Source organism: Borostomias antarcticus (genome assembly GCF_949987555.1).
Source record: "Borostomias antarcticus genome assembly, chromosome: 10".
Classification (NCBI taxonomy): Eukaryota; Metazoa; Chordata; class Actinopteri; order Stomiiformes; family Stomiidae; genus Borostomias; species Borostomias antarcticus.
The window spans coordinates 11,618,236-11,632,111 of record NC_140243.1 but is presented as its reverse complement, the minus strand read 5'-3'; the positions used below and the strand labels follow the sequence as shown (position 1 = coordinate 11,632,111).

Below are 13,876 nucleotides of genomic sequence, written 5' to 3'. Positions count from 1 at the left end.
AGCCAATTAAACGATTGATTGATCGTTAACATAACCAATGATCGATTCAGGGATGTTCCTACAATTTGCAACCCTAAGACGCGCACACAGACACACACACACACACACACACACACACACACACACACACACACAGGGAGAGACTACCGAGGGGGGCGCAGGACTGAGGTTTACTCTGCTCCGCTTGTTACCAGTGGGCCCTGTCCTGGGGGCGGTCCCAGGCCAGGCGTCCTGCAGGAAAAGGATCAGACTCTTCATTTTGCACGACCGTCACCTTCCTGGACTGGGAGCAGGTCAGGAATCGCCTGTGGGTTTGAGTTAAGGGGAGGTCGAAGTAGCCGTAAGATGGAGAGAAAGGGAGGGAGGGAGGGAGAGGGAGGGAGGGAGGGAACGGGACAGACTCGTGGCCGGCTGGAGGCGGAGACTTGAGAGAGGGCGCCGTGAGACAAAGGAGGAAGAAAGAGTAGCGGAGAGCGTCTGATTGCAGACGGCGGCGGGGGCAGCGGTTAAAGCCGCAGCATGTGATCCGTCCTGGAACGCAGAGGCGGAAAGAAAGAGAGAAAGAAAGAGAGAGACGAGGGAAGAGCGATTTCTAAGACGTCTGATCCCAACAGGATGAGTCACACTGTTTGCTTCTCCGCACTACAAGCCCTGACACGAGTCCCTCCCTTTGTGGAGTCTCCCTACCCTCCTCCTCCTCCTCCTCCCCCTCTTCTTTCCTGTGCTCCCTCCTTCATGTTTCTCATGCTCTCTTCTCTTCCTGTCCTGTCCAGTGTTCCATTCCTATCAGGCAGCCCCGTTAGCCCGGCAGGGCATTCCTGAACGTCAGCCCACTCTTAACACCCACCCCCCGCCCGCACACACACACACACACCTCAGCTGTTCCTGTAGACATTCCCCACTCCTGTACCACAGCGTGCCCGCCTGTCTGTCAGATGATGAGCTGGTGAGTCAACAATGTGGAGTTGCCTCACCCGACGGTGCAAAAGTATGTGTGTGTGTGTTTGTTCTCTCTTGTACGGTTCTCCTTGCGTGCGTGTGTGTGTGTGTGTCGTTGTTTGAGTTGCTAGTGAGCTCACGAGGCCCTGCTCCAGGGTCTCTGTCAGGTGTCAGCAGACGGATGATGAGAACTTGGCTAATGAGCAGCTCAGACCCTGGGAACGCCGGAGGAGGGATGATCACACTCTCACTAGCTAGACGGCGTCCCTGTGTGTTTCCTGGCCCCCGGAGTCAGCCTGGACCATGGGGGCCTGGACACTGCCCAAGTAGTGAAGTGGTGGATCCTTCCTCACTAAATGATTTTTTCTCTGTAAAGCGCATTGTGTTGCCTCTGGATATGAAATGCGCTATACAAATAAAGCTTTGATTGATTGATTGATTGATTGAAATAGAGGGGAAATTATTTCACATGTTCCTTAAAGGTGCTATTTTAGATAACATTCCTATGCAGACAAATCATTGAAAAAATAAAAAATAAGAATACATCCACAGAGCTTTTAGAAAGGTGTGAAATAACAGCATTGCTTTTCCCCAAGAAAGATTATTGAACATTTTGACAGGTCCGAAATGAATGTTGTCATAATAGAAATGTTAGCACCTATAATGTATTGTTCCTAGTTTCAAAGTGTTTGGAACATCCTAGCCAGAGATGCATGTTTGCCGTGAAAACCGCATGCGAGAGCACTTAAAAACCCCTTCACACGGATATTGAGTCCCTCAGATCATGTGACCTGTCCAGAGCTGTGAACTATGTGACCCTGACCCCTCCAGGTCACGCGGCCCCCAGCCCGGCCCTCCCTTTGAACCCAACACGCAGCTGTTTGTTGTCTCCCGAGGCAACAGCTACTTCTTAAACCCGGGCCGAGCAGTGGAACGTGAGCGTAGCGTGTCCCTGTCTGTCCAAATCACACAGCTTACAGCTTCTGCTACTTAAGGCCTTATCACATTCAAGCTGGGCAGAAGATCTCCCAACACCCCCCCCCCCCCATCACTATGCAGTCCACGCCACACACCAGCCTGACAGGGACCCACAGACCTGCCATGTCTGAGTGTAGTGAGACCCCTGGTGGATATAGTTGGCTACTACAGAAACAAAAAAACGGTTTGTTCACCATCAGTGCAGATGAAACGGAAAAAATCACTCAACTAGAGCCCTCTTTGATAATCTCCTATGAAGGTTTGGACGATGGCAGTCTCTGTAGAGACTGCTCCTCTGCTTTAAAGAGGAAAATGTATGAAAGATGAGTGTTTTAGTTGCGCACGTTATTGTAGCAGACGTTGCTAATGTACCAGACGGAGCCCGTTTGTATCCTGTGTGGTCTGTGTGTGAACTGGGAGTGTCTCCTTGGGCCAGGGTGTTTAGGTTACTCCAGCCAAGCCGTCTCAGTCTCGGCTAACATGGGGCTCGGAGCTCATCACTGGAACCACCGGCGCATAATCTCATATGACATAAATATTGAAACTGCCCAGGGAACCTTCACAGTAAAGCGTAGTTAAGTTAGCTGCAGTATAACCTGCATAGGCAATTCATTGCCATCAGATGTAAGCTGTTGCATATACATGCTTGTAGGTTGCTCATGATGTTTACGATTGTTTTTACATGCTCGTGATTAAACATAGGCGCTCTGTCTCTCACTCTCTCTCTCCTTCTCCCTCTCTCTCTCTCTTTCTCTCCCCCTACTGTTCAGACAGCAGCGACAGCCGGAGACAGACAAAGATAAACACAGACACTCAGTGCCATACAGGGAGGCCGCAGCCAATCAGCTTCAGCACTATGCACATCTGACACACAACTGGTGAGTACAACCCTGCTTTAAGTGTTTATGATGGCTGTGTGTGTGTGTGTGTGTGTGTGTGTGTGTGTGTGTGTGTGTGGGGGGGGGGATCATTAACCCTGTGTCTCCCCAGGGTGGGTGTCACCCGGGTATTGGAACAGGGAAGCTAATTACAGGACACAGACGAGGCCCATAAATACACAGACTGATGAAATGTCAGACTTAAAAGGCTACAACCTGTGGGCCCCCAGTGTCCGAACATTTGACCAGGAGACGGGCCAGGCCACTTCCCCATCTCAGGTGTCACTGTGCTGCAGTTTGCAGTGGGCAAACTGTAGGTGATGCAGAGTCGGTGTGGTTGGTTTGAGCACACATCCTGCTGTGGTCTGTGGAAGGCAGCTATGGTTGCTGTAGTTTCCCAGACAGCCCATTGTGGCGTGAGAGAGAGAGTGAGTGAGAGAGTGAGAGAGAGACCGACAGAGACGGAGACAGACACACACTTTCACAACAGGTCTTTTCTGTCCGGCCGGTACACAGGGTCTGTCTTCCTTGGCTGTCAGTGATCTGAGCAGCTCCTTAGTCTTCATTATCGTCACTGAGAGTGTGTGTGTGTGTGTGTGTGTGTTTGTGTGTGTGTGTGTGTGTGTGTGTGTTTAGCCTAATGGGAAGAAATTGAGAGAGGTAGAGGAAGGAGGGACATAACTGAAGCATCTAAGGCCTCCGTCCAATCGACGATAGAGGCGTTGATTGGCCTGAAGCCCTCCATTGGGTCTGTAGAACAAGCTGTTCCATGACGAGTCTGATACTCTCAACTTCTCCCAATCCACTTCACTGCCTAATCCCCTGTCTAAGTCCCTTCTGCTCTGTCTTACCCTCTGCTTACACTGAGCTAGCTGTAATCACAGTGTGTGTGCGCGTGTGTGTGTTACGTGTGCGCGCCCACGCCCGTGAGAAGTGTGTGTTTGCGCAGAGCCGGTGCGTGTCTCGGTGATCCTGCTGTGACATTTTCCAAAAGGACCAGAGCTTTCTCTAAGCGCTGTTGGCGGTCGTACCGGGGGAACACGACGTGAACGCGTCAACACCGGGGACTTGTCCCGGTTTCCACGGTGGAGTTATTCATCTTCACAGGCAGGATCAGCTGAGCTGGTTGTATATTGCGTGAGTGAAGCCCAGTGTCCGTGGATCTGATTTGAATTTCTATGAACCCATTCGGCTGTTACACCAGAGGGTGGCGCTGTTGGTACAGGTTGAATGAGGGGGGGGGGGGGGCTTGAGAGAGGCTTCCACTGCTGGATAGTAAAGTGCTCTAGCGCTCACTGAGCCTCTCATTCACACACAGGTAGGGCTCTGACAAGGTCAGATGATGGTCACATGCAGCTTTCTCTTCTTGTATGGGGGAGTATGCTAATAATTGTCGTGTGTGTGTCTGTCTATCTGTGTCTGTGGGTCTCTGTCTGTCTTGTCTGTGCGTCTGTCTAACTGACTGTGTGTCTCTATCTCTCTGTGTGTGTGTGTGTGTGTGTGTGTGTGTGTGTGTGTGTGTGTGTGTGTGTGTGTGTGTGTGTCCAGAGGGCCGGGTGGGCTTTGCTGCAGCTGAGGATGATGAGTGGTCTCCTGCGCTAGAGACAGATGGTGTGGGAATGATGGACCTCCCCAATGGCCAATCAAGCGTCACCACTGCCGCCGCCGCTGCCACAGCCTCTGAGGTGAGAGACACGCCCCTTTTTTCTGATCAGCCTCCCGCTGTCTTCCCCTTGGACTGGACGCCGCCACCTCCAGACTGCAGCACGTAGAACAACTCTACGCTAATGAACATCACTAGCATTTTCTACCCAGTGTCATTAGCCTCTTTCAGACCATGCTGCTTTTCTCCACAAGCTACGAACCTTTGGGGGTAACTCGTCATGTTTATACCTCCCCAAAAAGCCTCCCACTTGAGAGGTAGTACTCTTGCCAGGGATTTTACTTTGGGGGTGGGGCGGCAACGCTGAACATTTCTGATTGGCTGAGTAGGGAGCCTACAGGCAAAGTTTTGTTTCCACGGCACCATGTTTAAATCCACTGCGCAAAACAAAGCTTCCGTGTTTAGTTTCCGTTTGATTTTCCAAACAGATTTTCTAAAACAATAAATTCCACACATATAAATATGGAATTGCTTTCCTAGTTCAATATTATTGTAACTACAACATCTACATTTTTCTCATAGACAGATTGAAGTTCCTTCCTATTTCAATCTTTCTGTAACTAAGACATGCGGTGGAAAAAAATATTTTTTCCCATTGACCGAAATCCGAGAATGGGTTATTTCCTCTCTCTCACAGCTGCCTGGATCCAGCAGGCTGTAGCAGGCAGGCGACTCACTTGCACCATCCCCCTCTGCACACGGGGGGGCGATGCGCTTCTACCCCTCGGTCTGAATGACATCTACACAGGGAGTTCTAGGGTATAGAGAGTTCTAGGGGATTTTCCCCCGGGGGGAGAAGTACCGCGGGCTTTCTGGTCTGAAAGCGCCTATTGACACAGTCCCTGTCGGTGTGTGTTCTGGGAAACCTACTGTACGTGTTCCACACCATTGTGTTGTGGCAGCAAACGGGAGTCTTAATCGTCGTGCGTCTGTTTTCCTCTCCAGAAGAGCAGCAGCTCAGAGTCGCTCAGCGATAAGGGTTCGTCAGAACTGAAGAAGAGTTTCGATGCCGTCGTCTTCGATGTCCTGAAGGTCACCCCTGAGGAGTATGCGGTGAGTTTTGCTGACAGAGGGCGAGTGAGCTAGGTTGAAAAGGAGAGGGTAGTCACACACCCTCAGGGGACAGACAGACAGATAGACAGACAGGAGGAAGTGGGTCAGGGTTGGGTCAATAATAATCGATGAAGCCTGGCTGGCAAGACTGCCAGGCTGTGATTATTGCTGACATGCAAATCGGACAGAGGCCTCGGACAAAAACCTCATCCCTGATGGATTTCCCACCCCGCAAACCCCTGCACAGCCATGTTCCCTGAGGTCAGGAACTCTAACCTAGCTCCGCAGCGTACAGCAGGGCCTGTGACTGATGGGAATGGGATGAACGGTCCCCTGAGATGCGCTTGTACTGTAAGGTCAGCCTTGTATTTTTCCATTCCCTAATTTCAAAGATTTTGATTGATGAAAGCATTTCCCCACTCCCCTGTCATGCCCACTTTGACAGTCAGAGGGCGCTCTCTACCCTCTCTGTCCCCTGGCCAGAGGCCTGGACTGACGAGCTGAGCTGCTCTGTTTGCCTAACCCTAACCCTAACCCCCCCACCAAGGGCTCTGTTGGGGCTCACATCTCTTCTGCCCCTGGAATAGAATTTTGTTTTGGCTTATTTATGGGACTCTGAATACAGTTCTTGAGTTAAGTTGAATGGTTTGAATACAGGGATCCTAATGGATATTGTGTTTTCTGTCCTCCAGGGTCAGATCACTCTCATGGATGCTCCGGTGTTCAAAGCTATCCAGCCTGAGGTGAGTTGAGGATTGGCTGTGTTGTTTCGCTATGTTATCTTTGCACGTCATACATGAATGTACACTATTAATTGCGACCTTTCTACCTTTTTCAAATCAGCGTTTTTTATTTCCCAACCATCAGTCATAGCAGCTGAATAACATCTGTAAACACGTCCTCACACTCAGTTATACAACCACCCACTCATTCTCACACCCCATGAATGGGCCCAGTGAAAGCCACTGTAATCTCCATTACGTACGTGTGTGTGTGTGTGTGTGTGAGTGAGAGAGAGAGAGAGAGTGTGAATGAGAAAAGAGAGCTCTCCTTGTCTCTGGTGCGCCGTTAGAAAGGCTTTGACAGCGACCACAGAAGAACCCATGTTTAGGGTTGGCCGTCGTGGGCTTGTAAAAGCAGTGTTCAGACCGCAGCGTAGGACTGGCCTGGCCTCTGCACCACTGTGCTAGATCAATACCAACACACTCACTCTGCTGGCCTGGCCTCTGCACCACTGTGCTAGATCAATACCAACACACTCACTCTGCTGGCCTGGCCTCTGCACTACTGTGCTAGATCAATACCAACACACTCACTCTGCTGGCCTGGCCTCTGCACCACTGTGCTAGATCAATACCAACACACTCACTCTGCTGGCCTGGCCTCTGCACTACTGTGCTAGATCAATACCAACACACTCACTCTGCTGGCCTGGAGGGCCAGTCGGGGGTCCTGAAGCGGAACATGCTGATGCTGAACATGCTATTGATTCAAAGACCACAAGATTATTATTATTATGTATTCATTTATGTTTAGAATAGAAAAGAAAACATTTAACTGTATCCGGAGCCTTTTTGCGTGAGGTCGCCAAACGCAGAAGAGCTCGGTACTTCCTGTGGGGGAGCCGGTCTGGTCCCCCCCTTCGCCGTACGCCCCCCCCCCCCCGGTTTATGGAACAAACATGCGCCTGTGTTCTCCGTTCTGTTCGTCCCGACCGACTGCCTGGAGACCCACAGACCGGCCGAGTGGGATTTATAAGGCGTTTCACGATCTTACGTCACGTTGGAAACCCAATGTAGCGTTCCGAGCCCTTCAGGTTTGTTTTTCATTTTATGAGCGCTGGACAGAAAAGGGTTCGAGAGAAGAGAGAGAAAGATGATGGAGGGGTTTGGGGAGGACTGGAGAGTCCTGAGAGCAAAGACAAGCAGGGAAGAGAGAGGGAGGGAGGGAGGGAGGGAGGGAGGGAGGGAGGGAGGGGAGAGAGCGGTGTGCTGGGAGGGGAGGGGAGAGAGCAGTGTGCTGGGAGGGGAGGGGAGAGAGCGGTGTGCTGGCAGGGGAGGGGGGAGGGGACGGGAGGGGAGGGGAGAGAGCGGTGTGCTGGGAGGGGAGGGGAGAGAGCGGTGTGCTGGCAGGGGAGGGGGGAGGGGACGGGAGGGGAGGGGAGAGAGCGGTGTGCTGGGAGGGGAGGGGAGAGAGCGGTGTGCTGGCAGGGGAGGGGGGAGGGGACGGGAGGGGAGAGAGCGGTGTGCTGGGAGGGGAGGGGAGAGAGCAGTGTGCTGGGAGGGGAGGGGAGAGAGCGGTGTGCTGGGAGGGGAGGGGAGAGAGCGGTGTGCTGGGAGGGGAGGGGAGAGAGCAGTGTGCTGGGAGGGGAGGGGAGAGAGCGGTGTGCTGGGAGGGGAGGGGAGAGAGCAGTGTGCTGGGAGGGGAGGGGAGAGAGCGGTGTGCTGGGAGGGGAGGGGAGAGAGCGGTGTGCTGGGAGGGGAGGGGAGAGAGCAGTGTGCGGGGAGGGGAGGGGAGAGAGCGGTGTGCTGGGAGGGGAGGGGAGAGAGCGGTGTGCTGGGAGGGGAGGGGAGAGAGCAGTGTGCGGGGAGGGGAGGGGAGAGAGCGGTGTGCTGGGAGGGGAGGGGAGAGAGCGGTGTGCTGGGAGGGGAGAGAGCAGTGTGCTGGGAGGGGAGGGGAGAGAGCGGTGTGCTGGGAGGGGAGGGGAGAGAGCGGTTTGCTGGGAGGGAAGGTGAGAGAGCGGTGTGCTGGGAGGGGAGGGGAGAGAGCGGTGTGCTGGGAGGGGAGGGGAGAGAGCAGTGTGCTGGGAGGGGAGGGGAGAGAGCGGTGTGCTGGGAGGGGAGGGGAGAGAGCGGTGTGCTGGGAGGGGGGAGGGGACGGGAGGGGAGAGAGCGGTGTGCTGGGAGGGGAGGGGAGAGAGCGGTGTGCTGGCAGGGGAGGGGGGAGGGGACGGGAGGGGAGAGAGCGGTGTGCTGGGAGGGGAGGGGAGAGAGCGGTGTGCTGGGAGGGGAGGGGAGAGAGCGGTGTGCTGGGAGGGGAGGGGAGAGAGCAGTGTGCGGGGAGGGGAGAGGGCGGTGTGCTGGGAGGGGAGGGGAGAGAGCGGTGTGCTGGGAGGGGAGGGGAGAGAGCGGTGTGCTGGCAGGGACAGGGAGACGGAGGGATCTTCCTGTTCTCGCCGTGTTTGTGTCTCCGAGCGCCGCCGCTGCTGTCGGGAGCCATCGGGCTGACCTCAGCGTTAGTTTCCACCGCTGTCAGTCTTGTTCCCCTCCGTCCCTCCGATCGGAAAAACGTGTGTGTGTGCGCTTGGGTGCGTGTGTGTGTGTGTGTGTGTGTGTGTGTGTGTGTGTGTGTGTGTGTGTGTGTGTGCGCGCGCGTGCGGGGGTCCTGCTTTATCACACAGATGGATATACTGAATATGAGAGTAAATAAACATCTCCGGAGTTTCCCTGGACGTGCGGTTAGGGGCTCTACCGTCGACGAGCAGAGCGCCGTTCTCCTTATCTTTCACAAAGCCATGTGAAGCGTTTCCTGTTCTGATGGTGAAATAGATAGACCCTCTCTGCTACCAGTCTGGATCCCCCCCCCTCTCTCTCCTCTCCCCAGAAACGGGACCCAGGCTGGGCCTGTCACTACCGGCCCCCATCTGGCTGAGGTTTTTGGGGTTTCAGAAGTTGTTGTGGCTCATGAGATGACAGATGATCATGATCAGGGAAAATGTTTAGTTGCTAGCAAACACATTTGGAGGAGAGAGCTACCGTTCAGTCCGTTCTCTCCCGCGCTGCGATGGCTCGTGATGCCGCGAGTCACGTGCGTGAGGGTCATTAGTACGGGCGACCCGGGAAGGTGACCTGCTGTTGCTTTCCTGTTTCTGACACGAACAAACGCCCGTAAAAGATCGTCTGACGTTTTGCATAATGAACCGACGACGCTCACTTTTTCCTTCAGATGGTTTCCAAGCCCTCCCGGACCTTGGTTAGCATAGTAATAATGATTTAACCACGGTGATTTATGAATGTCCTGACCCTTCCTGCAGAGCTCAAAAAGCCCTTACATTAGTGCGTAATGGAAAAGTTGTCATTTGCCCAACTGTAATGAAAGTTGTGATATCAGCAGTCTGGATTGTTTAATCTCCTTCATATTGTTGGTGTTATATTCTCTCAGGGCCACCTAATAACTTATTCTGTGCCGTAAATATCCCCATGCAGTACACGAGTAAATGCCAAGGATTTATATTGGTACCAATGTTTAAGATGCAGCTTTTCTAACCTCCATAAAACACGTCAAATTCGCCATAACGCTGGTGTTTGTGAGTGTGTGTGAAGTCATGCGTGTGCAGAGAGAGAGAGAGACCAGACAGTTTGGCGAGAGCCGCATCCCTTGCTAAGGAGAGTGATTGCCCCAGACATGATGGTAATTATGCAAGTCAAGAAACAGAGCGGTTCATTAAGAAGAGTGTGTTCCAGATCTGACAAGGAGCAGATGGATGGAGGTGAGCCTCAAGGGTTGACTGACCTTACAGGCCAGGGAGACTGTTTGTCTCTCTCCCCTCTCTCTCTCTCTGTCTCTCTCTCTCCTTTCTCTCTCCCTCTCTACTCTCTCTCTCCCTCTCCACTCCCTCTCCCCCCTCTCTCTCCTTTCTCTCTCCATTTCCACTCACTCCCTCTCCACTCTCTCCTTTCTCTCTCTCCCTCTCCATTCTCTCTCCCTCTCACCTCTCTCTCCTTTCTCTCTCTCTCCCTCTCCCCTCCCTCTCCACTCTCTCCTTTCTCTCTCTCTCTCTCTCCACTCTCTCTCTCCTTTCTCTCTCTCCCTCTCCCCTCTCTCTCCACTCTCTCGCTCTCTGTTTTTCTCTCGCTCTTCATCTCATTCTCTTTCTGGAGGAGAGGATAACTCCTAACTATTTATATGGTAGAGAAAGACGGCCCGGGGTCTGGTATATTATGAATGGGGAAGATGGCGTGTCAGAGGATCACCATTTAGACTACGATGTTTGCTGCACAAAATCAAAAGCTACGATTCTTTCACAAAAGACCCGCGGAGACTGACGTCAGCTCGATTCGCGCGGAACGGAAAACTAGTTAAAGGAAAAGATGGATTCACAGAGAGATGAGAGGGGGGGAGGGTAAGATAGACATGTCCTTCTTCCAAAAGAAGTGTACTTTTTATTAAAAGCTATTTCTGGGCCAGGTCTGGTTCTGGTTAGAGCGGGTGCTCCGGCCTGGAGAGGACCAGCTGCCGAGGATGGACGGCACAGGGGAGGGAGAGGGCGGAGGGGAGGGGAGGGAGGTGTGGAGAATGCAGCAGAGGTCAGCTGGAGACAGAGTATCTACTTTCTTGCTGTAGGAAAATGCGAGGGGGTCTCTGTGTTTATTTCGCATTCTGCGGCTTTCTCCGTGCCCTGTGCTCTCACCCTGTAATGGTATAGGCTCATTGATGACTCGCAGCTGGATGTTTTGGGCTGAAGCACAAGGGAAAAGGGGGTTGGAGGAGGAGAGAAGGTCTGTTTTTACCCCACAGTTATGACAACAGCCAGGGAAGCAAATTAGTGGCTTTGGCCGGCTGGGGTTGTTTGGGAACAAGCATCAGATTGCCGTTTACGTACTACAGAGAAATATGCCGTTTGTTTCAGAAGCCTCGCGTGGTCGTGCCCACCGGCCACAGCAGTGCGCTTAAAGAACCAACAAAAGCCCCTCTGTCACAGGGATGTCTAGTTAAAGCCCCTCTGTTACGGGGATGTCCCCTAGTTAAAGCCCCTCTGTTACGGGGATGTCCCCTAGTTAAAGCCCCTCTGTTACGGGGATGTCCCCTAGTTAAAGCCCCTCTGTTACGGGGATGTCCCCTAGTTAAAGCCCATCTGTTACGGGGATGTCCCCTAGTTAAAGCCCCTCTGTTACGGGGATGTCCCCTAGTTAAAGCCCCTCTGTCACGGGGATGTCCCCTAGTTAAAGCATGACGCATCTCACACTCACACACGGCTGTGACTCAGCTGCAGTCTGAACCACAGGTCTGGAGTCAGCGGAACCTGCCTTGGAAAAGCACATGCACCGGGTTTCTCAGTGTTGGTCCAAATACGCTCCTCATCTCATTCGTAGACGCCGTAGTCTACCGCTGCGTTTTGGTTCTGTTAGCCTGGACCCTGGGAAGACCGCTGACGCGGAAGCTAATGGTGGTCCGAATAAAGAATATCCACTATGTACGTCTGATTTCCTGAGACCGTCCGTCTGTAGCATACTGTCCAGTATGGTAGCGCATGTCTGAGGGCTCATCTCATCTGGACATGGTGCTTCTCATGTTCCTTCCTTTTTTCTTTTCTTTTTTTACAAGCCATTACACATGTTATATGGGAAAGGGGAACATGAGCAGAACACACAGCACTTATAGTCCTGGAATGCTCCTGGAAAAGTCATTCTGTTCACGGCACTCAGACAGGCAGCGTGGGGTGGTCACTGGGGCCTGGTCACTGGGGCCTGGTCACTGGGGCCTGGTCACTGGGGCCTGGTCACTGCCCTGCCAGAGCCTGCAGCACTATCTGAGGGAGAGAGAGGTTTATAGGATATTGCATTTTATAGGCCTCTGCCACACACACACACACACAAGCATTTCATGGTCCTCGGCAGGGCTGAAAATTAACACCTGCCACTGGCCAAATGCAGGTAAAATTTCCAATTGGCGACTAGATTTCAGAAGGCCATCTGAAAGAAAAAAAAACTTGGCCGGTAGATTTTTTTCATCTACAGTCCCCTTGGCAGGTGACTCACCGTGAGCCAAAAAGTTAATTTTCACCCCTGGTCCTCGGTATATATGTAAAAGCCAATGGTTCAGATCTATAGGTGATATTGCCACGGTGTGTTCAGAAGAGCGTCCTGGCACTTAGGGTTTGTCCTCGGCTAACAGCTGGCACACTACACCAACATCGACTTTCCTTTACGTTGGCTGTCAACCCCTGTAAATGTTTCACGTTCTCTCGCTCACCGTTTCATTTCCTCTCTCTCTCTCTCGCTCTCGCGCGCGCTGCGCGCTCCGGTCCACATGAATGGAACCCTGGGTCAGGTGACGGTCCCGGGGACAGAGAGACTGAGAGAGACAGTCTCACGTCTCACATCAGACCAGCCCTGACTGTCTGCAGTTGGTCTCCCATCAGAATGACAAGTGTTACTCCTCTGTTTTCTGTCCACCGAAGCTGGCCAGGGTTGTGCAGCCAGGCAACCTCGGGAAAACGGTTCAGCCCGGCGGCGTGCCAATCGCGCCGAGAGGAGCTTTGTGATTTATGATGGATGCGTAGGGCATTCTGATAATAGGACAATTCCTCTCTGGCAGGATGTGCTACCCATGGGTTAAGCACAATATAATGGGTAGTAGGGCATTCTGATAGACATTTCCTACCCGAATGTCTATCAATTTCCTACCCGAATGTCTATCAGAATGCCCTATAGTGTGCTTATAGCGCATCCTGTCAGAGAGGAAACGTCCAGGTCTATCAGAATGCCCTGCGACCCATTATTGTGCATAATTCATGGGAAGCACATCCTGTCAGGTAGGAAATGTCTAAATATCTATCAACATTTCCTACCTGACAGGATGCGCTACCCATGAATGAAACCTAATATAATGGGTGGTACGTCATCCTGAGGAGCTAGGCCAACCTTTCAGTTCACCGTCCGGCTGGGTGGAAACGTTGCGGAGCCTTTTCACCGGGCCGACCGCTCGTTACTGCTGCTGTTAAAACGCCTCCGCTCACCACGCCGGCTCTGCCTCGGCGAAACCCCGCCGCTCCCCGGGCATCGCCCCTCCCGAGACGTCCCCCACACGCCATTTTACCCTCGAAGAACCCAGCCTATAAAGCCTAAAAGGACATAAAAGCTTAACGTATTCTGGACGAGCCGTATGTCAACTCCCCGCCTGTTAAACACGCTGGAGGATGTAATTGCCGGAGTTATGAGATAATTGTGAAAGTGCGGCGGTCTCTTTACGAGATAGCGTTTTATCGTTTCCGTTAGTTTAGGCACGAGGAACGTTGTTTTTGGGAAGGGGCCTCGTGGGGGTTTATAAAGGGGTTCCTCTGTTCGGGAACGGCCCTGTGGCTTTCCGAGAGCAGAATCCCAGGGCTGACTGGTGTCGACAGACCACGGGCTGAAGTGTCTGGCTTTGTCGTCCACTGCAAGCGCTGCACAGGAACAGTGAACGCGCAAATGCACATACATGGTCCCGTGCACACAGCCATGTTGGAATATTCTTGTCCGGGATCGTCCAGAGTGATTTCTCGGTTGGAATTCCAACCAGGGCAGTCGGCGTCCTTTAAATGAGATGACGGAATTAAACTACGCAACGTGATTGGTTTAGGGGAGGAACTAATCGCCGAGGACTC

The 13,876-nt window shown here is 52.8% G+C and overlaps 1 protein-coding gene across 1 annotated transcript in view; it reads left to right on the top strand.

Moving 5' to 3' along the window:
- ralgps2 (Ral GEF with PH domain and SH3 binding motif 2) overlaps positions 1 to 13,876 on the top strand; it is an 80,559-nt gene that overhangs the window by 21,725 nt on the left and 44,958 nt on the right. Inside the window, exons 2-5 of the mRNA XM_084444287.1 lie at positions 2,688 to 2,795; positions 4,344 to 4,480; positions 5,404 to 5,511; positions 6,204 to 6,254. Coding sequence (XP_084300413.1) covers positions 4,415 to 4,480; positions 5,404 to 5,511; positions 6,204 to 6,254 — 225 coding nt within the window. The 5' untranslated portion in view covers positions 2,688 to 2,795; positions 4,344 to 4,414. The remainder of the gene's footprint in view (positions 1 to 2,687; positions 2,796 to 4,343; positions 4,481 to 5,403; positions 5,512 to 6,203; positions 6,255 to 13,876) is intronic.